Source organism: Schistocerca gregaria, chromosome 1 (genome assembly GCF_023897955.1).
Source record: "Schistocerca gregaria isolate iqSchGreg1 chromosome 1, iqSchGreg1.2, whole genome shotgun sequence".
Classification (NCBI taxonomy): Eukaryota; Metazoa; Arthropoda; class Insecta; order Orthoptera; family Acrididae; genus Schistocerca; species Schistocerca gregaria.
This window is the reverse complement of record NC_064920.1, coordinates 212,980,869-213,006,375: the sequence shown is the minus strand read 5'-3', so window position 1 is coordinate 213,006,375 and position 25,507 is coordinate 212,980,869. Positions and strand designations below refer to the sequence as shown.

At 43.8% G+C, this 25,507-nt stretch overlaps 1 protein-coding gene across 1 annotated transcript in view; it reads right to left on the bottom strand.

Moving 5' to 3' along the window:
• LOC126338860 (protein-tyrosine sulfotransferase-like) overlaps nt 1-25,507 on the bottom strand; it is a 101,922-nt gene that overhangs the window by 38,123 nt on the left and 38,292 nt on the right. Inside the window, exon 3 of the mRNA XM_050001588.1 lies at nt 5,687-5,795. Within this exon, the coding sequence (XP_049857545.1) occupies nt 5,687-5,795 (109 nt within the window). The remainder of the gene's footprint in view (nt 1-5,686; nt 5,796-25,507) is intronic.

Below are 25,507 nucleotides of genomic sequence, written 5' to 3'. Positions count from 1 at the left end.
GCGCACACGCTATGCCCGAACTCGTACGGGACTTGGTAGAGTAATATCCCACAAGTAATGAGTATGAGCAAACATCTATTAGGCGCACTACCAATGTAGTGATGTGGACATGTTGGGGATGGGAGTCTCGCGGGGAGCGTGCAAGGTATTAGTCCCTCCAGACGCTTTATCCTCTGTGCCCTCGGTGGCTCAAATGGATAGAACGTCTGCCGTCTAAGCAGGAGATCCCGGGTTCGAGACCGGGGGGGGGGGGGGGGGGGGGACACACAATTTCAACATGTCCCCAATGAAGTATATCGAAGCCTCTTTGCAGCTAGGCTGACCATTCAATTATCATTTCTAAATTTAATTATATTTCTCCTTCTTGTACTCATTTCCAGAAGTGTTAAAACTCTTTCTTTATTGTCTATATTGTGCGACTGGAATAACTAGCGGTTCCTGCAACACTCTCAAGCACACTTTTTAATGGCATTGTTGCTTCCTCGTTTGTCTCTTCTTGTATAAATTTAATGGCACTGCACATAATCAGCATGGCTGAAAGTGCGCAGGATGGCAGGTGTCAGTCAACGGTTGCGGCCACCCCTCCAGAAGACAAGGGATGGACTCGATCAGCGCTCATGACGACTGTGTGTTTCTGAGCAAAGGCCCAACCTACCAACTTTTTACTGTTAAATATTTACACTAATGGCAACACTTGGAGAGAGCACCGTGAATCCGTTTTCACCGGAGAGCCAAAACGTTATGACCATTTACGTAATATCATGTTTGTCCGTCTTTTGAACGAAATACTTAATTGATTCCCCGTATCAGGGATCCGACAGTTCGTTAGTATGTTTGTGGAGGTATCTAGCATTGCATGTCAAGGCGCAGGTCGTCTATTTCGCCTAATTAACAGGCCACTGATTTGCATACTCGACGATTTCACCCGACAGCGACTCAGACGTGATCTGTAGCATTTACATCAGGCGAATCTGGTCACCGAGACATCAACGTGAGTTCGCGACAACGCTCCTCAGACCACTGTAGATATGCTGTGGCTGCGAGATGTTGTCAACTATACTGTTGAAAGATGACATCGCCGTCGGGGAAGGCATCAAGCATGAAGGGATGCAGGTCGTTCGCAGATGTCAGCATGTCTTCGATTACTACCACAAGTCCCATGCAAGCGCATAAGAGTGTCTTCCATAGTATAATACTGCTCCGACCAACCTCCGTCCGTGGAGAACTGCACATTTCGAGATGTCGCTTCGATGGCAGCGTTCGACCTAGTGTAGCCAAATTATGATTCACTCGAAGAGTCGACACGTTTCCATCGATCGACTGTCGTAACCTGATAGTCCTGTGCCTATTGCAATTGCAGTGAACGATGTCGTTTGATCAACATGTGAACAAGCAGGGGTGGTTTGCTGCGGAACTCCGTGTTGAACAACGTATGATGAATGGTGTGTTTCGAAACATTTTTGCGTGTTCCAGCATTGTGCTCTTTCGGCAGAGGTGCCACAGATCACAGACAAGTCTCCGAACTCCACTTTCTGTGAAGAGTCGTGGACGTCCAACGATTTAGCGCCAACTGGTAGTTTCACTGTTCTACCTCTTTCCGGAGACGCTAACGACCATAGAACATGAACATTCGGCCAACTTTTCTGTTTTCGGGATAATCGTTCACAGGCTCTGTGTAACAATAATCCGCCCTTTGTCAAAGTCGCTTATCTCAATGAATTTCTCTATTCGCAACGCTAGGATGATTCTCTGTCCATGTCCGCTCCGCATACATACTTTTGTTACCGCGTCACATGCCCACCAGGCGGCATCCTACGTTGCAGTGGGCAACGGTCATAATGTTTTGGCTGATCAGTGTACACGCTCCTCCATTTCAAACTGATCTACTCATTATTATTTTGCGGGGTATTTAAAATAAACGTGTCACATATTCCTACAGGAGGTAGTATTACTCAAAACTAGGACAAAGATACCTACAGCAATATGTCCCGAAACGAATACCTGATGAAACAACAGCCAGTCTATCCCCTCATTCTCATCCATCGTGCTACGTAGAAGACACTTTAGGCAATGTTGAATGTGGGACGCATGAACACGCTTCCCCCCATCCCTTCACAACAGTGAATCACATATTCCTTCAAATGCACCTGCCTCCATTCGGAATGTGTAACGTACATCGGTCACTTCTGTAACGTCCACACACTGTCGATGGTATGGGCATATACCAGCGCATTTGAATGTCCCCATAGCCACAAGGACAACGGATTCAGGTCCAGTGAACAGGAAGACCGTGCAGCCGAACTTCAAAGACCAATACGTTGCCCATGAAACGTTGCGGGGGATTACTGTCTCAACATTCGTAGAAAATTGGGTGGTGTCTCGTCGTGCATAAAACATCATCGCTGTCTACTTGCAAGGGTAACATTCTTCAGTAGCGATGCTAATTCAACACACAAAACTCAGCGACACTCAGCACTTGTTTATATGTTTCCTGAAGTGTATGGTTCCGTGTGTACGTCACTCGTAATTGATATCCATGACGCTTCACTGGTCATTGCTATCCATGATGCTGAAGAAGTTCTAATGCCGCACCTTCAAGATTGGTCGAGGATTTGCATCTCCACAGACGGGCTCATTCTGGTAATATAATATGCGATCGCTTGTGAATCTGTCTCATAGTCAGACTGTGAACAATGGGTGTTCAGCAACCTTCTATAACAGATAGAAGCCATTGACAGAGATTGTACTCGTTCCAATATTTTTTTTTAGTTATCAGTCTTCTGATTTTTTGATGTGACCCCCCTTGAATTCCTCTCCCGTGCCAACATCTTCATCTCACAGAAGAGCTTTCAACCTACTTCGTCAGTTATTTGTCGTATCTATTCCAATCTGTTTTCCTCTACGGTTTTATCCTCTACAGTTCCCTCTAGTTACATGGAAGCTATTCCCTGATATCTTCACACATGCCATACCATTTTGTCATTTATTTCTTATCTTATCAGGTAACCTAATATTCGACATTATTCTGCGTCACTGCATCTCAAATGCTTTCGTTCTCTTGGGGTCCGTATATCTCACAGTCTGCAATTCACTGCCGTATAGTGCTGTGCTCCAAATGTTCGTTCTTATTTCCGACATTTCTCCCATTCGTGCTTCGTCGGCTATTTTGCTTTCAAGGCAGCAGAGTTACTTAACGTCATCAACTTTGTGATTAACGATTCTGGTGTTACGTTTCTCGCTAGTCTCGTTTCCGCTACTTATCATTACTTTCATGTTCCTTCGATTTACTCTCAATCCATACTCTGTATTCATTCCCTTCAACAGATCATTTAATTCTTCTTCACTTTCATTGAGGATAGCAACGTCATCAGCGAATGTTGTCATTGATACTCTTCCACCCTGAATTTTAATCCTCTCTTAACTATTTCTTTCTTTCATCATTGCATCTGCAATATAGTCCGCCTCCATAGCTGAGTGGTCAGCGCGGCAGAATACTATGCGCAGGGCCCGGGTTCGATTATAGACTGGGTCGGCATTTTCTTCGCTTAGGGACTGGGTGTTGTGTTGCCTTGATATCATTTTAATCCACATGCAAGTCGCCGAAGTGGTGCTAAAATTACTTGCACCGAGCGACCTATCTACCCGACGGGAGGCCCTCGCCACACGACGTCTCATTTCATTTCATCTACAATGTACACACTGAACAGTAGGGTCTCTCAGCATTACTGGCCCCTCTTGGTTCTTGTACTTTTAGTATATTACCCGTCTTTCGAACAATTTGCACCATTACCCGGTGTAGTAGGCCTTTTGACTGGCCTTGATTCCTTGCTTTGGACTGCCTTAACAGATATAACTTGTTAAAAGTCTAAGAACTTTTAGCATTCTATTCAATCATGGCATAAAAGTCAAAATCTAAATCGTACCGAAAATAAATATAGTAATACACAGTTAAATGACGGCTAATGGATTCAACCACATCAACAAAAACCTATGAAAGTGTTTTGATTTTTCTTCAACCTTTCTTCCGTTATCAAGTGCAACGTTAGGACAGCCTTTCTGGTGCCTTTGCCTCTCTTAAAGTGAAACTCATTCCTAAACGATTTATGTTGCTGTATTTTCCCTGAACATTTTTGTATTTCCTATTTTTATCTATAAACTGAAGAATTTCTTCTGTTTCTTCGCAGTTACCGACCTTCTACCTTGTAACTACGCCGTCTGTCTAGCATCTGTGATTGCTTTTCTTCGGACGGTTCTCTTACACTTCACTCTATTGTTTATCATTACTAAATTGCGATCTTGGTCTATATCTCCTTCTGGGTGCGCCTTACTCTATCTCAATATCTGATTTCGGAATTTCCGTCTGCCCATGCGCGTTTTTAAAGTAAACCTCCCCCTCTTGTGATTATTGAATAGAGTAATCACTATTATTAGCTGAAGTTTATTGCGGATCTCAATTACTCTGTTTTCTCTCTCACTCATACCACCAAGCTCATATTCTCCCGTAACCCTATTCTCTACTCCTTCCCCCACAACGGAATTATACTACCCCATGATTATTAGGGCCTACATTTTCATCTATATTGAATTATCCCAATATTCTCAGATACTTTATCACTTCATCTTCCGCTTGCGACGTTCGCATGTATTCCTGAATTATTTTTGTCGGCGTTGGTTTGCTATCGATTCTGTTTGAGAACTACCCCATCACTGAACTGTTTACAGTGACTCACTCTTTGCTCAACATTCCTATTAATAACCTGTCTTACTCTCGTTTTACCATTTTCTGCTGCTGTTGATATTACACTATACGCATCTGACCAGAAATGCTTGTCTTCTCTCCATTTCACATTACCTACTCTCGCTATATTTACACCGAGCTTTTCCACTTCTCTTTCCAGATTTTCTTGATTCCCTAACACGTTCTACATTCTGACATTCCACAGTCCGACTCGTAGGATGTTATCCTTTCGTTGGTTACGCCATCTTTCTATCAAGACCACTTCTCTCTTTGCAGTCCCCTCCCGGAGATCCGGTATCCTTGCCAATGGAGAGATCACTATCAGACTTTTTCAGTTACATGCCACATGTCCTGTGGATACGGATTATGTATTTTAATGCTGTGGTTTCCACTACCTTCTGCCTCCTCATGCCGTTGACCATTCCTCCGCGGTTTAGATGAAGTTTCCCACACCAAGGGCAGGAGAGTCCCCTTAATTCCTCTGCGCTCCTACCCCATCTTTGACAAGGCCATTGGCAGGCGAAGGTGACTTCTTATGCTGGAAGTCTTTTCCCGCTTTGTCTGACAATTTTCATTCACACTTTAACCAGTGGCGGGGATTGAACCCAGGACTGAACATGTTTTTACTACCTGTGAGAGATACTACCAGGAGTCCGTACGAAAGTGGTAAAGGAATTGCTTGTTGAAAATTATCCGCACAAGAATATCGCTGAGACCTAATAGCAACTCCAATTTTTGTAACACTTGTTTCAGCTTCATTTCCTACTTGTCGAGATAACCTGCTCCCTCATCTGCACCGTGCAAACTATGAGGGCCTACCGCAGTGTACTGGCCTCGCTGCAAATAATCCAGTGTCGGGGAATAGCCTGCAGAATAACTTGGTAGATGGCTTGGCTCTCGCCTTGTGACCACCTGCCAGGCTTGCAGCAGCTGCCGCGGCGTGTTTACCTCTTTAGAGAGTCCAGCCTCCTCGAGCCTGACGCTCTCCTTCTGCGACTTGAGCCAGTGGGAGCGCATCTGCAGGATGCGGGGGATGACGCGAGTCTCCTGGCCGCACCTGCGAACAGGCAACACCACACAAGCACCTGCTGAGTAGGCATTCAGTACACAGGCCACACACGTCACTGTAAACATCATGGAATCATCTCTCCAAGCACTATTTATGTTAAAGTTTTAAAAACACCGCGTGACAGAAAAAAACTGAAGCATCAGAAGGGGAGGAGGAAATGAAATGAACTCAGATGGTGTGTGATGTAACTTCATTGGTTACAATGCAACGTAACCTTCCAGTACTGGTGGTGGTAAGACTCTACCTAAGTAGGAAGATTACCGTCGCTTTGTCATGTCCTACCGCTCCTACAAGCTACCGCCCGTAGTAAATGATTTCTTAAATTCGTGTGGTCCACGAAATTACTGGCCCCTGCGAGTTATTGCCGGGTATTAATAATTTCTAGGGGAAGGCTTTAACCAACCGGTAAAATTTGAACGCAACGGATAACGCAATAATTTTTTGGACCACTACACAAGGCACCTGTTGTAACATCTCCGTTTTTATCCCGACCTGATCTGATCGAATAGAAGCCCAATATTTATTATTAACATGACCGTGAGCCTAATGGGGCTGGTAATCGGAATGGATTGCTACGGAAGTTGTTACTTCCAAGTTCGTCCTGCTCAATACTATAATACTGAATATCTGGTAATAAGGAACACTAACACAGTTTTACAAATTACGAACTTATATTCTTCTCAAAACACAAAAAGGAGACAGCCACTGCCTTCGTCATACAAATATAATTATGAATAATCTCAGTATAGGCTTTCTTTATTTGCCATTATCGTCACACGCTAATCCATCACTGCATCCAACACTGCAATCCAAGATTAGGCCGGCGCGGTAGACGCGAAACTAAGTATCGGCACTAGTAACGTCACTGATCACTTTTATAAAGATACTTCATCACTTTCCCGGTATTCATTTATTATTTGGGGCGATGGTGACACCCTTCTCGGTTAAAAACCCTGTATTCCAATAATGACCTCCACACACACCATTCCCACCAACCACACTGGCGCATCTCGACACTCGCTCTCGCAACACGTCACAGTCGATTGTTCGCCCTATCGACCTGTGCCAAGTGCAAAGTTATAGTAAGGGCCTACGGACCCCTTACACAGTACACGGCTTAATAGGCAGTTTATAGCTTGTATTTGCTTTCATGACCCAGAATTCGATTGTGGTACAGACTTTCACCTATTGTTTATGATGGATGGAGCTAATAATCAGCCGAGGGTAGAGATTAACTGATATTTATTCAGTACCGATGGTATTTCAACAACAAGTGTTGTTTCTCTTGTAATATACATCATTACAGGTCTCTTTAGTTATTAACATGGTTCAGTTTCGCCACGTAATTATGGAATTTGACAGGGGAGCGCAGACCGGGCCCCAATGTAATTAGATACAGACACACAATTATTCCTATACCCATGCTTATTACATTCAGTTGCTATAGAAGAATCAGAACAAGTTCAGCAAAGACACTGCAAGCAAAAGTAGGTCAGGGTGGAAGTATATTTTGCAAGTCTTTATCAAATCAATAGGCTTACTTTTTGTAGTGGCACGAGTTTAAACCATGTATTTTACGTGTCGCACGACATCGTCAACAAATCAAATAGTTCTGGGGGAGCACAAGAAACATCTTTTAGGTGCTATTCAACACACTTGGCCAAGTTTCGATAGCCAACAGAAACCCAGAAAATTACGGACACACAAGATTATTCCTTCCCTATTTTACACTCGCCCACTATCATATGATTATTCATCGTGTACAATGCATTTTCAGACCGAAACTACAAATCATCAATGTGGCGCTTGCTCCAACCGACCACGTGGCGCGAAAGCAAGTGCACAAAGAAAACATATGAAAAATGAATAGAAATCCCCCAAAATATTACTGTAAATGAAAGAGTAGATTAAAATACATTGAATGAGTGAATTTCCGTTACGCACAGAGCAAAAATATGACCGTGAGCTTAAGGCCCATGGTGAATGTGGCCTGACCAAGTTACAAACGCAAAGTTCTACTGAAATTAGAATAAATAACGAAAATAAATTCAATCATGGGGTTTATTGGTAATCTCGAACTTGATTTTAACATCTGTACTTTATTACCGAGCAGGTTTTAGACCATCTAAAATCTTTGTTAACATTACTAAAACGAGAGGTGCGTCTCTATGTCTGTCAAGTGCCGCGACCCAGGAACAAGTACTGGACCGGAAACCCCGCCTAACCGATCTCCGTTCAAAAATTGGTGGAGGGGATGGTTCGCCAACCTAACAGAGCCAATCCTCTGGCCTTCGCGCTCTCTCTGACCTGACCTGACCACCATCTTTGCCAAACTTGTTCACGTTTAGGGGGTTGGTACTCTTCTAACACAGAACGACTCTACACATGCAATGGTGCGACCTCTGACCAGAGCTTTCTGCTACATCACATACTATATCATTCATACAGTCCAAGGTGGCATAGTGGCATAAGGGAAAGGATACAAGGAAGCGGGGCACACATGAAATAAAATGAATACATAAATAAATAAACATTCTCTTCTGTTTGTCATATACGGAAATCGCTTCTGCAGAGTGAAAACACTCTGGCTGTAATTCTCCTGTACCGGAATGTATTGGAAAAATATGGAACGGGACAACAAGTTCCGTTTCAACAAAATCGTTCTGGCATTGATGTATGCAGTGAACGATAAGAAGAGGTGAGGTACAGAATGGTGCAGCTGCTGTCGTTGTACGGAAGCTGGACAGAAACAGAAATGACTAGCGAACATGTAATTACAGTAAACAGAAGATTTACTTGTAATTTTCTCCGAGCATTGCAAAAAACAGGTCGAAAGAAAAGACAGCAATTAAGTCCATCCATTACAACGAGCAAACTAAGCGTCATGCAATGTGAGGTTCCCATTACAACGAGCAAACTAAGCGTCATGCAGTGTGAGGTTCCTTCTACTAACACATAAGCGAACTATCGAAAGCTAACACTGAAGACTGTTGTAGACTGCAAGGGAGACTCGGCCGAGTAGCCACCGCTGGCCATCCTATATCGTGGCGACACAGGGCGCTCGTAGTTGGAACTGCTGAAGGCGTGGCTCAGCAGCCGCGCATCATTGGCCTGTGTGGCCACTATCAGCAAATGTCGGAAACATACTTTTCCGTTACCGGCTGTGAGATGTTGTTAGGGATGGTATCTCCTGAGGCAAGCTGACCTACAGCTTTTAAACTTCTTCTTGATATCTCAGATACTGGCACTGGCGCGGCTGCTCCTACACATGTTGTGTCGGTAACAGATCTGGGGACCTTGTTGGCCGTGGGATTGCCTCAACAGCACACCGACAGCTGTTGAGGCCACATGTAGTAAGCACTGCTTCACGCAGTGGAGAATAGAAAAACAGAGGCATGCCGGCGACTGAGGCAGGCACAGATAGTCTTGCTGATAGCAGCAGTGGACCAACAGGCTGACGCAAGGACGCACACAGAGCGAGCGCCAAGCGAAGCCTGGAGAGTGCTGAGGAAAGGGAAGTGAGGCCAGCACGCTAAGTCATGCTGCAATATACTGTGGGAGTAATAACAAAAAGCTACTACCGAGGGTAAAAAACGTCCTCCTGCGAGATATAAATAGTGGAGCACAGGCAACAACAGAGAGATGCCATTAGGAAGCAGTTCGGATCTGAGGATGGACAGGGTCTGTGTCCGAATGTTCAGTCTTCATAGGTGACGATTCTGGAAGTCTGTTCCAGCTCGAAGGAGTCATCTGTTCGTCGCCAGATGTCAACTTCAGCTCTGGAGGTCGGCCCGAGTTCGGTCGGCACCATGGCTGACTAACTGCAGCAAGAACTTCCAGCAGGACCGTGTGCAGCGCGGTCTTGGTCACAGGTGCCGCCGGGGACTGACGCCCGGACTTCACGGCAACCCGGCCCCACTGCGCGTGGTCCGTCCATGATGGGACCTCGCAGACATCGCAACTGATGGCTTCCCAGCCGCCGGCGCAGCAGGCGTCGGCAGCTGGCCTCACAGCGACGCGGCTCCGTGGGCGTGCCGTACTGGGGCGCCGAGCGGCGACGAGTTCATCTCAACCACAGGGCATCCTGACTTCAGTGGAGTACTGGTGGCCTGAGGCTCCCGAGTGCGATCACCAGCGTGCGTTGCGCGCATTGTCGGAGAATCTACAAAGCAGCAGTCAGGCGGAGGCATCCGCAGGGCTGGGCAGCGACGACGAGGGAGAAATTGTGAAGAAATCTCAATAAATAACTGTTAAGCTCCACGCCGTCTCAGTCTTTGGCGCAGCCACTGTGTCTGCTGCTAACAAGTGGTGCAGAAGTCGTAACACAGCTCACAGAGTGATGTGGCATATGTAGATGGGCATTATCCTGTTGAAAAATGGCATCACGATACTGTTGCATGGGATAACACATGAAGGTGCGGGATGTCCATGACATACTGCTGTGCCATTACAGTTCCCAGAAGACCCAAGAGCATTTAAGATTTTAGATGGTTCCAGGAGAAAAATAAACTGCAGATGGAAACCTGTGTCTGAAACCATCATTTTCCAAGGCAACGGAGCATCACATTTGTGGGTGGCAAGGTCTTTCTACGCAGCAGCTACCTCCATCTTCTCCCCTGGCAATCGTGGCAGTCACTCGCGACCACTGAATAACACTGCGAGACGTTCCGGCTATGGTCCGTCAGCGTACAAAGCCACTTTTGCTGCCGATGCGGTTGTCTAGTGGTAGGCGCTGGCCAGTATAAATTCGACGCTCTGTAGCCTCGTTGGATCATGTTCCTGGACACGAGTTCCTATCCTCAACTTGTTCTTCAAGACACCCTCTACAAACCCTTGAAGTTTGTCACAACATTTCTGGGACACACTTTAGATGCCATTCGAAATGCTGTCGACTACCATTAACGACAAAGGGTAATGACCTTATTATACATTTGTGCAAGTACCGATCAATCAATGCTTCTTTCATTATAATTCCTTATTACACCCTGCCACGAATGTAGCACTATTGTTACAACTTTTAGTGTCCTTCCTGAGGGAACTTGACGTGTTCCTTGGAAGATAATACAAAAGTGAGTAGACTCGAAAAGAGCTGGCAGACTTTCCCAACTACGCTAACTACAGAGGCACATAACATTTGTACAATTTACACTGAAGTATTAACACGACAATAAAAACAGGTAAACCTGAATCTGACACTATATACAGGGTGTCCCATTTATCTTGACCACCCAAAATAAATGTTTGTCCAGATGCAAATTACAAAATCTTTCAAGCAAATGTTCTTCAGACGCCAGGGGACATCAATCAGCATGAGTGCCTTCGTTGTAGCTTTGCTTTTTACAAATATATGAACAGCGGTATGACTTTTCTAATTGGCACCCTGTGTTTTTTATGTGGTAATTCATTTCCTCTCCTGAAGAAAAACTATCACAATATACCAATCACTGAAACACAACGTTATTAATTACATAACACAACATTGATGTTGACGCCCTCAGCGCTTAGTGCAGGTACTCGGGTTAATGGAACACATCCACCTGATGACGTTGATAGAGGACAAATGTAAACACAAGTAGATTTCACACCCGTCATGCCATCAAGCATTGTCACTTGAAGAGTTGTCTGAGTAGGATGTACACCAACGAAGAGAAGTTAGAAATGCTACTTATCTACCGGGAATGTAAGTTAGCAGAACAGTAACTGCAATACTGTTTCCTTATGTATGGGTGCATTTAGTACGTTAGTTTAGTCCTTTTAAATACTGTTGTTTAGATTGGGCATACAGTAAAGGCTGTCCCTCCCTAAAACTGCATCGACATAACGTTTATTTTATTCTTGTTACTGAAGGTAGGCGAAATGCTACACAGGCAGCGGAATTGTACAGAAAGCGATATCCTACCACGAACCCATCTTCCCGACCGATGTTTTCTGTTCTTGTTGCGACGCTTCAGAAAACGGGAAGTTTCAACCCACGGCAGTGCAATCGTCGTAGCACTCACACAGACGAAGCTGCCGAAGTTACTGTTCTCGCTTCCGTTGCTATGAATCCACATGTGAACAAACGACAGCTTGAACACGAGATTGGAATTCCTAAAACCAGTGTACATCGTATTCTTACACGTCACCGGTTCCATCCTTACCATGTATACCTACATCAAGAATTGCATGGGAATGATTTCCAGAATCGTGTACAGTTCTGTCAGTGGGTACAGCAGCAAATCCTCGCCAACCCAAACTTCTTCTCCAATGCTCTATTTGCCAGTGAATGCTCCTTCTCAAACAAAGGACAGATAAATCCAAGGAACATGCATTATTGTTCCAGCGACAACGCACGATGGCTTAGACAGGTGGAAAATCAGCGTCAGTGGAGAGTTAACATCTGGTGTGGAATACTTGGTACTACAATTATTGGCCCTTATTTCATCAATGGTAGTCTAAACGGCACAGCATATGCCAGCTTCCTCACACGATTTCTTCCTTCTCTTCTGACTGAAGTGCCGCTAAGAACCAGAATGCTTATGTTGTATCAACACAATGTGCAGTACATTATTCCTTGCGTGCACGTCGTGTTCTGAACCGAAGGTATCCTGCCAGATGGATCTGTCGAGAAGGAACAGTTACCTGGCCTGCTAGGTCTCCTGATTTATATCCTCCAGACTTTTTTCTTTTGGGATGCATTAAAGCCGTTGTCTATCGCGATATTCCAGTAACTCCAGAGGACATGCAGGAACGTATTTTGCTTGCTTGTAATTCTCTTTGGCAGGCAACACTGGAAGCAGTAAATAATTCTTTCATTCAACGAGTGCACTAGTGTATCGGTGTCCAGGGTTACCACTCTGAGCACCTTTGAATGTTCTACTCCTGGGCAATGATACAGGAGTGTGAAAGTCAATTTTGTGTTAGGTTTTTACTTAGTTTTCATCTGTTTTCTGACAACTCCAGCAAGCGGACGAGTTTGTGATCCTGGGCTCAAAGTCAATGTCGTGTTATGTAGTTCATAATGTTGTATTTCAGTGAATGGTACACTGTGATACATTTTTGAATAGGTCTCTAGGAGAGGAAATGAGTTACCGGTTAAGACAATCATGGTGATTGATGTCCCCCTGACGGCTAAAGAACATTCTCTTTGCTTGAAACATTTTGTAATTTACATCTGGACAAACAGTGATTTAGGTTGGTCAAGATAAATTGGACACCCTGTATTGGGAAGGTCTGATAAACCGAGTTGTGTTGTTTTACTACTAAACAAAGAAACAGGAAGTGTTTACAGATATAACAAAACCTTGACTTTTGGTGTAATGACCCCTCAGTATGTAATATAATCATGCAAGCAAGACGAGCAAAATGTGTGATACGCTGACGTATGCTTACTTTGTCAGTTATCTTTTAGCTATGTACTTCTTATCTGTTATAGTTATGGAGACGCCTTACACAACTCCTTAGCAGTTATCAATATTTGTAGCACGATTTTCATGCTCTTGAATGCACAATTATTTTTTAAACCTTACTATCGGTTAGGCACGAAGTTACTCATTAAAATACACTGATGTTTCCTTTTTTATCTTTATTTGTAGACAGGTTACATTAATAGTTTCTGTAATTACCAATTTTGATACAGATAGAAGGAAACTGTCCTCTCTGGTGGGACAACACGTTGACGAAGCTCTGTCCGTGCAGGTGGAGAGGCTTGCGTATCTGTTTGATGCCAAGGGCTATGCCAAATGTAGAAGACTAACTGCCGGGAAGGATCAGACTAGAAGTACCCACAACATCCCATCTTCCCTATCCACTCCTAGTCCTTACCCAATTCCCTTTCCCAACCCAAGGTGTAATCCGTATCGAGGGGTGCATGGAAAGGTGTGTCACAAACGGAGCCTCAGGGATACTGGGTGACCTTCCTAAGTAGCATTACAATGTGCGGGGAATTCGTGGTGTGTACCTTGTATATCCCCAAATCTTGTGGGACCAGTATGGACACGACTAAAGACAATAAATTAAAACAAACTGAGGCGCAAACTGAGACCTCAGACACCCAAACATTGGGGTCAGGACCGATGGAAGCCATTCCCACTATTGAATCAGGGTCTAGACCCGAGCCAGACGTGGGAACTGTAGCCGAGAAGTTGGACCAGATCAAGATTAAAGCCTTGTCTGGGGCCCAGAGGACGAAAATACTCAGGAAAAAGAGAAAAAAGACAAGTGGAGGGAATAAAAGAGGCTTGAACCTAAGACTCCCAAGAAAAAACTATCTCAAATGTAATGGGATACACAGACCCCCACGGTGACGAAGACTGGCAGAAAGAGGATAAGAGAAGAATCTAAGACTCCTTTCTTCCTGGATAAGCGAGCCCAGAAAAAACTGGGGTCTAGAAATGGGGAAACAGACCTGTAGTCTCAGCTTTTAATATGACACTAATCTAGGAAGGCTAGCCACTGGTAGCCATCACCTCGCAGCAGGAGGAACTTGTACAGATGGCCCTCTTTGAAAAGTTTGGCGGGGGGGGGGGGGGGAGGGGGGCTGGTCCAGGACCCAACTTCAGAAGGGTCTATCTAGATCGTGATGCCCTGGAGGTGCCATGGAGGTGCACACGGTTGAATGGCTTAAGGACAAGGTACCTATGATATCCCCTTGGGAAGATGTGAAGCTGCTGGTCAAGATGGCAGCAAACGTTCTTAAGACCGAAAAGGTATCAACAAGAGTACCAAAGATCCATAATGATGTCTCCCCTTAGGCTCTGTCCGAGAAAATAGGGGCCCAGAACCCAAAAGTCTCGACAGAAGACTGGAGAGTGATCAACCAGAAGGTTGTACTAGAAGGATGAACCCTGGTGGTGGAGGTGAGGGAGAAATCCCTGAAGGTGATGCGAGAGCAAGACCTGATATTATTTTTAGGGTTCTTGCGTGTTACCATCAAGGTTTTCAAAGAGCTTAAAGGTCATGGTGACAGTAAGTCGGAGACTGCAGCACGGTAAAGGTGCCTCTGCTACCCTGAGCCACTGCCTGGGGAGGCAGGAAGTGGACATGGCGTTGCTACAAGAAACCTACTTATATAAAGGGGGTGTATCAGGCCTCAGTGGCGCTGGAGGTAAGCTGATTTATGCTAGAAATCTAAGAAACTCTAGAACATGCATGTAAGTAAGAAATGGAATTTCTTTCATGCCAATGATGGATTTTTACTCCAGGGGTCTAGTGACTATTAGAATGCAGTAATGTGAGGGAGGTATCACGAGGGAAATTGTTTTAGCCTCAGCATATCTTCCTTTCAAAGACAGCTCTCCTCCTCCTTTGAAGGTGAGGAGATTGGTAGAAGCTTGTCTGGGGCAGCAAGGACACCAACAGTAGAGATGATTACCTTCTCGAATTTCTTTTAGCTAACAACGTGGAGGCCCTGAACAGGCGCAATGAACCAACATTCAGGAATAGGAGATGGGAAGAAGTAATTGACATAAACTTTGGTTCCATGATGATGGACACGTATGTCAAACAATGACATGTGGCGTTAGAACCATCCTCATTGGCCACACATATATTAAATTCAAGGTTGAAATGGAGATCACACAGACTATGACCTATAGGAATCCCAGGAAAACTGACTGGGAGACATATAGGAGGTACCTTGACTTGGGCTTATCAAAAATTAAAACCTCGATAAGGAATCCAGTATGGTTTGAGGAAGTAGCTGAGGCTGTTACCTCTGCCATTGTGACCTCATCTCAGGACAACAACACAACCACCAGGAGTGTGCCTTGGTAGAACAATAGTTTGGAAACGCAAAGAATACAGGTACAATGGCTGTTTAACCTTGCGTGAGGTAAAGGACAATGGGCAAAATAGCGTGAGGCCCTTGTCAACTAAAACCTTGCGATCAGACAACCAAAGGAGGCATCCTGGAAGACATTCTATGAGGAAGTGAAGAGCAAAGCTGCTCAAACCAGACTTCACAGAATCCCCAATAGAGTACCAATCAATCCACGAGGTACGTTGAGGGAGGAGGATGGGGAATATAAAGAGACAGCACCTGGAACTGCTCCTCAAAACTCACTTTCCTCAATATGCTCTGCCAGACAAAACAGACCAGAATGGGATCCTGGAAAGTCAATGGTTCTCTGGCAGTCGAAAGGAGGATTGGGAGTCAGCCAGGGAATGTGTGGACTTCAGTAAAATCCAATGGGTGGTGGGAACATTCCAACCATTCAAGTCACCTTGCCCAGATGGAATCTTTCCATCTCTCCTGCAACAGGCAGGAGAGATTCTCATAAGAGTCTTATGCAGGTTATTCAAGGTTAGCTCAGCAGTAGGAATCATTCCTAACGCTTGGAGGGCAGTGAAGGTTGTCTTTATTCCAAAGCCAGGGAGAATTGATCATACCAAGGACATGAGACCAATCAATCTGTCCTCCTTCATTCTCAAAACTTTGGAAAGACTGGTTAATGTATATTTTGGGGAGAGGAGGCTAATTACGGCCCCTTTACATTCAAACCAACTCGCATATCAACAAGCTAAATCATGTGAGACAGCTGTCCATCAACTCATTGGGAGGGAGGAGAAAGCACTTCATTTCCAAGAAATAGCCCTCTGCATCTTCCTGGACATCGAGGAGGACTTCAGTAACACTACTTTCGATTCCACAGTAAGGGCAGCAGAGGTACATGACCTAGGGACCATTATATGTAGGTGGACCAGGGATGTGCTTAGTGGAAGGAAGGCAGAGGCTACCATAATGAAGGAAAAGATGGTAATTAACACCACCAGAGGTTACCAACAAGGAGGAGTTATGTCCCCTTTATTGTGGAAACTAGTGGTGAACGAACTCATTGAGGAACTAAATTCCAGACAATTCTTCTGCAAAGGATATGCAGATGACTTTGTCATAGTAATACTTGGCAAATTTACTGACACGGTTACAAATATGGCACAAGGAGGATTGGTCATTGTGCAAAACTGGTGCATTAAATAGCATCTAAGGATTAATCCTAAGAAGACCGTTGTGGAGCCATTCACAAAGAGACATATCCAACACTCAAATTGGAATCTAAAACTCTTCGATGAAAGTCTGCCTGTGAAGGAGATAGTGAAACATCTAGTGGTAACCTTAGATGAGAAACTGACATGGACCCCTCACATTAAGAGCATCTGCTCTAAGGCTAAAAGTACTCTAGTGAGTACCAGAAGGGATTGTGGTAAAAACTGGGGCCTAAGCCCCAAAGGTATGCATTTCATACACACCACTGTAGTTAGACCTAGGATTTCCTACGGGGCTCTAGTGTGGTGGAAGAATGTAGAACAGCAGGTTGCAGTTAAGGAGCTTGCTGAGGTGCAGAGACTGGCCTGGTGAGCCATAACAGGCGGAATCAGCACCACACCAACCGCTGGGATGGAAGCCATGCTGGACATACCTCGACCACACCTTTGGGTCAAGATGGAAGCAGCAGCTGGGGCATACAGACTTAAAAATGGTAAAAACTGTATCTCATTGGGATATCCAGAATCACACACTAAGATAGTTAGTGAGGTAAATTTAGGGATGGCTAGGGAAATGTCAGTCGAATATATAATAACTCCCAACTGCTTCAACAAGTCTTACAATTTAATAATTGAAAGCAGGGGGCAGTGAGGAAAAAAAGCTCAACAACATATGGGGGACATTGTTTGGTTCATTGATGGATGGAAATTAGACCAAGGCATTGGGGCTATGGTGTACAGTGCTCATCCAAGACTGAAGGGCATCATCCCTCTAGGAAAACTGGCCTTGGTATTCCAAGGTGAAATCACTACAATCAGGCCATGTGTGGAGGAGAATTTGCGTAGGTGCTACAAGGACGGTAGCATCTATATGTATTCGGCCAGACAGCCTTGAAATCACTGGCAGCTCCTGCAACGAGATCTAGGATTGTTGCAGAATGTCACAGGGCTCTGGTAGAGCTTGGGGGAAGCAATACGGTAAACCTAGTGTGGGTCCCTGGCCACTTAGAGATCTGTGGCAATGAACAACCAGACAAATTGGCCAGGATGGGGGCAACGACTCTATTTATTGGACCGGAACCTGCCCTGACAATCACCAAGGCTATGATGAAACCAGAACTACAGAAATGGCTTGGATCAAGGTTTATAAACAAAAACATTGTAAATTAATTATGCCCAAGCCATGCTTTAAAAGAAGCTTTGTAATCCTGGGATTGAACAGGAAAGAGATCAAACTCATGACTGGGCTGATAACCAGCCACGGGAATTTCAGAAAACACCTACACACAATGGGCATGACGGAAGGAGACCCTAAATGTAGCATCTGTCATGAGGGGGAAGAAACTGCATCGCTGCTACATTTCAACTGTTCCACAATTTCTTACCAGAAAGGAAGGCGTTAAACATCACTCTGATTTTATATTTAGATGGAGATAATGTATTACATGAAGAGAGTCGGAATCAGCCATTTTGTTCAAACTTATTCGGCGTATGTCGACGATTAATATATCCGTGATAGTAACCTATACTGATTTAAGATTACGACAGATACAGTGGTGAGGCTGTTGCACGTAATTATTGGCTTTCTCAGATTAACTAACCTGTATATTAATCTCTTTCCTGTTAACTGAGACGACTTGTGAGGTATAATACTAGTTGCTGGCTCATAGTCAAGCGTAACACAGCCCGCATATTCGGCGTTTCTTTGTTTCCTGCTAATCTATACTTCCCTACTGATATTATAAATGAGGAAGTAGTTCTGTCTGTTACGCTCTTACGACTATACCACTTACCCGATTTTGATAAAATTTGGAATGGAGGTAGGTTGAACGTTGACGAACAACACAGGCTACTTTAGAAAGGGTGTAGTAGAAAATATTTACTGATTTGAAGAATATAACGCGAAATATGGAACAATAATTACTCTTTGAAAAAGCTATTTACTCGTTGACTTTGGAAATAATCATATCTGTGGAAATTCTTTTTGTTGGAAATCTTCTACATAATACAACGTAATGACTACAGTGCCATTACAATCCTCTGCGTGTTTAATCCATACTTCCATACTAATACGAATCACAAGCTCGTCACATTTTAGCCGCTGAGCGTCATGCTTGTCTTATAACTTCATTTTTGCTGTAAAATTTTCATGCACAGCTCGTTGTCAGGCGTTTGGCGTTGCTCTTTTTGATCATCGATTCCCTGGTTTAGTTGCCGTTAAGTTCACTTTTTTTTCTCCTCGCATCTGAATGTGTGCGTTGTTCTCATCATCATTTTATTATCACCGACGTGCAAGTCACCGAAGTGGAGTCAAGTAAAAAAACTTGCACCAAGCTCATGAACGTCCCAACCAGGGTCTCCCGGCCAATTAAGCCACACACACATTTCAATTCATTTTACTGATATTCGAGGGCAACTGTGCGTAACAGCTATAATACAGTGCTTATACAATCCTCAACGTGTTTAATCCATCCCAGTCCACAATGACATCCTGATATGATAACTACGAAACTACTACTGTCTCTTACGTTTTCACAGCCAAACCGCTGAACCGAGCGAGGTGGCGCAGTGGTTAGCACACTGGACTCGCATTCGGGAGGGCGACGGTTCAATCCCGTCTCCGGCCATCCTGATTTAGGTTTTCCGTGATTTCCCTAAATCGCTTCAGGCAAATGCCGAGATGGTTCCTTTGAAAGGGCACGGCCGATTTCCTTCCCCATCCTTCCTTCACCCGAGCTTGCGCTCCGTCTCTAATGACCTCGTTGTCGACGGGACGTTAAAAACTAATCTCCTCCTGCTCCTCCTCAAACCGCTGAACCATACCCACGAAATGTGGCGTGAGATAGCTGGAACCGCGATGAAGAAACTTAATGATTTGAAGAATTTTACGCAAATTAAGGAAAAATATCTACTCATTGAAAAAAAAAGCTATTTACTTTTCACTCGTAAACTTCAGAATATTTGCGAAAACGCAGCTATTGTTTGAATATGATTCAAGTTTTCACGACTCTACCGCTGATCTGATTCCGGTGCTAATCAGTATGGAGATAGCCTGAACCCTGAGGAATACCATAGAACGCTGTATCTTTTTGACTGTTACTAACTTTTTAAAATCGTGTATACGTGAGTGACATATAGACGACGCTTGAGCGATGGTCGGCGTATCTTTGTGTCGGTAGATTATTCCGTGAGAGCGCAAATCCAATGTTCCTGTTTATGGTTTATTATACCGAGTTGCTACACCACCTGGCATAGCTGGAAAGTTTTGGTGGAGATACAACAATACAATCGGACGGTGAACCCGAGAACCATATTTGCTATAGGTCTCTCAACCGTAAATCTGTGAGCTCAGCTACGAAAGTTACTCGAATCCAACAATTCGAGAAACGTCAAAGGAATCTCATGTCCACTAGACCTTGGGTGCAGAACGTCCGGCTGCCTTCAAAACTACAGAGATATTAGAAGAGTCACAAGCCCGTGGCATTTTAGATGTTGTGCTTCACGCGTCTCATACAGCTTACAAGACGTTTGATGGCTCACAAAGACAGCGTCAATTAAAGGCTGTAAGACAAACAGGAGTTGTACCTTTACATGTGGAACATGGCAGGCTTTCGGTGAGGGTGTATGTTAATCATAGGGAGATATATAAAAATGTAGGCACTATAATGCATTAAAATGCAAGGGACAAACGGCTGGTATGTGTTTCTCTAGTGGCAAAATCTCACAACCATTACTAGGTGAGACAGAGAACTGCCTAAAACTGTACTTTGCACGAATGTAATGAATCAAAGTATTTTTTAAATATAATTAGAAAATGTAATGCATGCTTTCAGATTCGACGTACAGCAAAATAACAGAGACACAATTATTACGTACCTACATACCGGAGCTCCAAACATCGTTACGCATACTTCTCTACACCATTTCTATTCACGGACATATTGCAAAATTACTAGCTTGCTTACCGACCATCATTCATGATAACAAAACTACTGATATGCGAGCCGAGCAGAGGGTACATCTAGATCTACATCTACATTGATATTCAGCAAGCTACCGTATCGTGCGTGGAGGAGAGTACCTTATACTTGTAACAGTTAGTAACGGATAAATATCTTGCTGCTGACCATCAGCAATGGGATTGTGCACGCATTTCACAGAACGTGATACTTACCAGCCAGAAAGCATAATAAAATATGCTCTCATGTTAATAATAATAATTGACATTCCTGTTTTTTGAATTAAATGAACAATTCGGCATAGATTGTTAATTGTTGTCCTTTGATGAAAAAGAAATTATTTAATAGGTTTCTGTTCTTCCAGGACATAGTTTAACCAGACTCTTTCAGTAACATTTTATAGCAATCAGACAGCCTTATACGAAAATATATAAAAATTAACATTAGGACTGGATAAACAGTTTAATGAAGGAGCACCGCGTTATATCTGGCTTCAAATGATAGCACAAGAAACATTGTACTTGGCTTCACATGCAGGGATACCTCAAAGACAGTTTTAACATGACTTCACATGTCGAGGTCTTAAAAGAAAGGTAGTGAACAAACAGTTTACAAAAAAAGGTTGTACCCAGTCCTAAACACGTACTTTATCTGGTATCAGAGGAACTCATTTTTTGTGTGTTTTTGAGTGTTTGTATGTGTGTGTGGGGGGATGGGGGAGGGGGGAGGGGGGGTTATTTTCTCCTGGTTCAAGGTGCAAATATGATATTACTACATGTAATATCGTTGGAAATGGTTTCTTCACTGAACATTTGAATCATATGTTTCATTACAATGTGATAGTTGTCCTGGTCCTGATGCAATTTGCGAACCACTAACGGAAAAACTAAAATGTCTAGACGAACTCTCACATCAGTAGCGACAGTTGCTTCACCTACAGAACGATTCCTCGGTAGGCTGGTACACAAAATTTGAATTTCCATGCAGTGTCATTGCGCGAAACCACTATTAGTTTAAAAAAGTGGCAGTGCAAGGTTACCATTAAGTGTTGTTGTCTATTTGTACCAATGACAAGCTTCATGGGTACCATAAAGTCTTCTTTTGTGAGTTATCCGTGGCTGGCACTTGTTGTCATTAGTTAACGTTTGTCATTGTTGACTATTGCGTGAAAGAACTCCACTTATCACCGTCGTATAAGGCGGCAATGTTATCGAGTTACGGCGCTTCAGCAGGCTGAATATTCCTCGGTCGCGAACGTAGTTTGTCATGCAGCGAAACGGCAGTCTGTACGTCGCGTAATGTGTGCACAGTGATGCGTGTGTGGAAGACGTGCGCAGGCAGCAGCCCATAGAATGTGGAACCATGCCATCAGCATAGAATGGCACATGAATTATTCGCACGACAGTAGAGGGCAGGGGACATTCGCCTCCTCTGTTGATGAGACCAACCAGCACAATTACAAGGTGCCATTATGTAGTACGCTTCCAGCATTGCAGAATGTCTTAGGCCAAAGTACCAAATCCCACATTCGACTTTAATTCGAGAAGAATACATTCACGTAACGGACATCAGCCTTCATATACTGAAGGGCCAAAGAAACTAGTGTTTTTGTGGTGGTCTTCAGTCCTGAGACTGGTGTGATGCAGCTCTCCATGCTACTCTATCCTGCGCAAGCTTCTTCATCTTCATGCTTGAAGGTCATGTCCATCCACTAGATACATTTTGAAAGACTCGTCCAACGAGGCAATATATTTCCAGTCATCAACAGTCCAACGTCCGTGTTCACGGGCCCAGGCTTTGTGTTGTGCAGTCAGCAAGGGTACACCAGTGGGCCTTCGGCTCCGAAAGCCCACATCGATGATGCTTCGTTGAATGCTTCGCACGCTGCCACGTGTTGCTGGCCCAGCTTTGATATCTGCAGAAATTTGCGGAAGACTTGCACGTGTGTCACCTTGAATGATTTTCTTCAGTCGTCGTTAGTCCCTTTCATACAGTATCTTTTTCCGATCGCAGCGATTTCGGATATTTGATGTATTATCGGATTCCTGATATTCTTGGTATACTCGTGAAATGGCCGTACGGGAAATTCCCCACTTCTTGGCTACTTTGGAGATGCTGTGTGTAGTGTGCTGCAGTCGGAGGGAAAGAACTAACGATCAACTTTGAACACCATTTTTTTTAACTAAAACGCCTTCTGGGCGAGCGTTAATTTCCAAACGCTAGAACAACAAGAAACCACAAAAATTCTTGTAGTGGCAAAAGCCAGATAAAAATACAAGGGAATGAAAAGCAATAATAACCAAAATACTACGCTGCACAGTTACAAAGTGGCTTTACACCCAACAAGATACAACTTTCTACTGAAGTCTGTGGTGAGTGTCTACTAGGTTAGAGCCGGCGTGGGTATTAGCCAGAGATATCCTAGCTGTAGATACAAACTGCTGGTCTGCCGTGCTTATCACTTCGGCGGAGCGCTACACATAGTCACATTAGTTTCGATTGGTGGATCTATGCCACACATGGCTTTTCACGAAGTAGTGCCGTGTTTATGCGGAAAGTCTTTTGACATTTACATCCACTGGCGATGTTTTGATCTGAGCTCTTGAAGTTGTGTCGGCAGCCCACGTTACTTGTCTGTTGTGCGGGCCCCCTAACTGATAAGGCCCCAACGACACTGTGCTACATCACTCATGCGCCGACTGTAACATCACGTTCGAACTCACTTAAATCTTGACAACCTGCCATTGTAGCAGCAGTAACCTACTTCCGCCTTTGTCTGTACTTGAACTGAATACATCACAAATTACCATTTCTAAAACCGGTTGACTACAAAATTTGGTCTTAAAAATCGTTCAAATGGCTCTGAGCACTATGGGACGTAACATCTAAGGTCATCAGTCCCCTAGAACTTAGAACTACTTAAACCTAACCAACCTAAGGACATCACACACATCCATCCCCGAGGCAGGATTCGAACCTGCGACCATAGTAGTCGCGTACTTCTGGACTGAAGCGCCTATAACCTGTCGGCCACGTCGGGAGGCAAAATATGGTCTTAGAGAACGTGGTGACGAATACAGGATAATAAGAAAAAGTTTACATATTTTGGACTTGATAGTACGGATCGAAACATGAAAAAAAGTCCAGTTAACATGGGATCTAAAACGCTTACCTTATGAGCTATGAGTACATGTTCATCTTCAATACTGTGAAACACATCTCTTCTACTGCAAGCTATTTACTGTTACTAAAGAAGTACAGACTACAGTAAATAAATGTGGACATTTTCCCATCTTACTATGAGACGACCTGCAATAAGCATTTGTTGTTGTTTTTACTGTAAACTGTATTCATAGTTAATCGTAACAGAAGGCCTCGTCTTTCATTTCCTGTGTGAATAATAGGCTTCGAAGTTGATAATAAGTGGAAAGATGAGACTACAATGTAAAAGTCTTTCACAAATTTATAAAAGCACAGACTGGTTCTATGAACTGAAATTTGCGTGCGTGTAGGGTAGACCAGTCATGTGGTGCACATGCTTTTAGATGACGCCGCTTGGGTGCACTGCATGTCGATGAAATAATGATTAACACAACCCAACTCCCAGTTTTCGAGAGGAGATAATTTGCATCCCGGCCAGGAATCGAACCTGGGCTTCTGTCATGGGATCTGCCAACCTGACTACTAACCTACACAGGCGGATTACTGCTTTTATTGGAACTAGCGTACATGCTACTATTACCATTATTGTTTACAGCAACAACACTAACCGATTTTTACTTCATGCTGTACCGATGGGCAGTGTTACAGAAATGTGTCCTCATGTGTTTAATGCATTCTGTAGGCCGTTCGTAGTAGTAAAGAGCTTACAGCGGAGATGAACCAATCCTCATAGCTCTTGAAGTATCCATATTATAGCCCATATTTACTATACATTTTCTGTCGTTTTCGTCCATATTACCGCGTCTCAAAATATGGAATAATTTTTATTTTGAGCAGTCTGTACGCATTGACCCACATAGCAACGAATGTCCATTTTGCCGCATTCGGCTGTACTCGGATAGTCATACAAAATGGCTGTGTGACTCATAAATAACACAGCTTAGGCAAGGCAGAGGCAGATACAGACTGGGGCAATCAACTATTCAAAATCACTGAGTGCACCGCTGCCATTCCATCAAACAAATCCTCTCTCTCTCTGTCTCTCCGTTCGCTTCTAACAACACCGTTTCGTATGTTCCTCGATACCTTATTGCACTTAATTTTCGAAGATGTTTTAAATTTAGTCAGGAGGTGTGCTGCTCTTATTGTTACGTAAGAAACTAGATCGCCACCTCCCTTTGTTAGTAAATTTCTTCTCTTCCATCAGTCTTGAGTCTGGTTTGATGCTACCTGCAACGAATGCCTCACCTATGGGTTAGTCTTCATCAGAGTAGCACATGTACCCCAACGCTTAAATTAATTGGTGTATATATTCGAGTTTACGACTTACTCTATGGGTTTTACACCCTACCTCAAATACCAGTGAAATTATACCCTGATGTCTTAACATGTCCTTCCATCTGGGACCTTCTTGTTGTCAATGTTTTCTTCACGTTCCTAATATTTCCATACAACATATATTTTCAGAAATAGATTCCTGAAACTAAGGACAATGTTTCAGACTACTAGACTTATTCGATCAGTATCATAAATATGAGGAAAAGTAATTTTAGTAATTGTCGTCTTATTAACTTAAACCAAGTGGGGTAGTGCAGTGGTTAGCACACTGCACTCGTA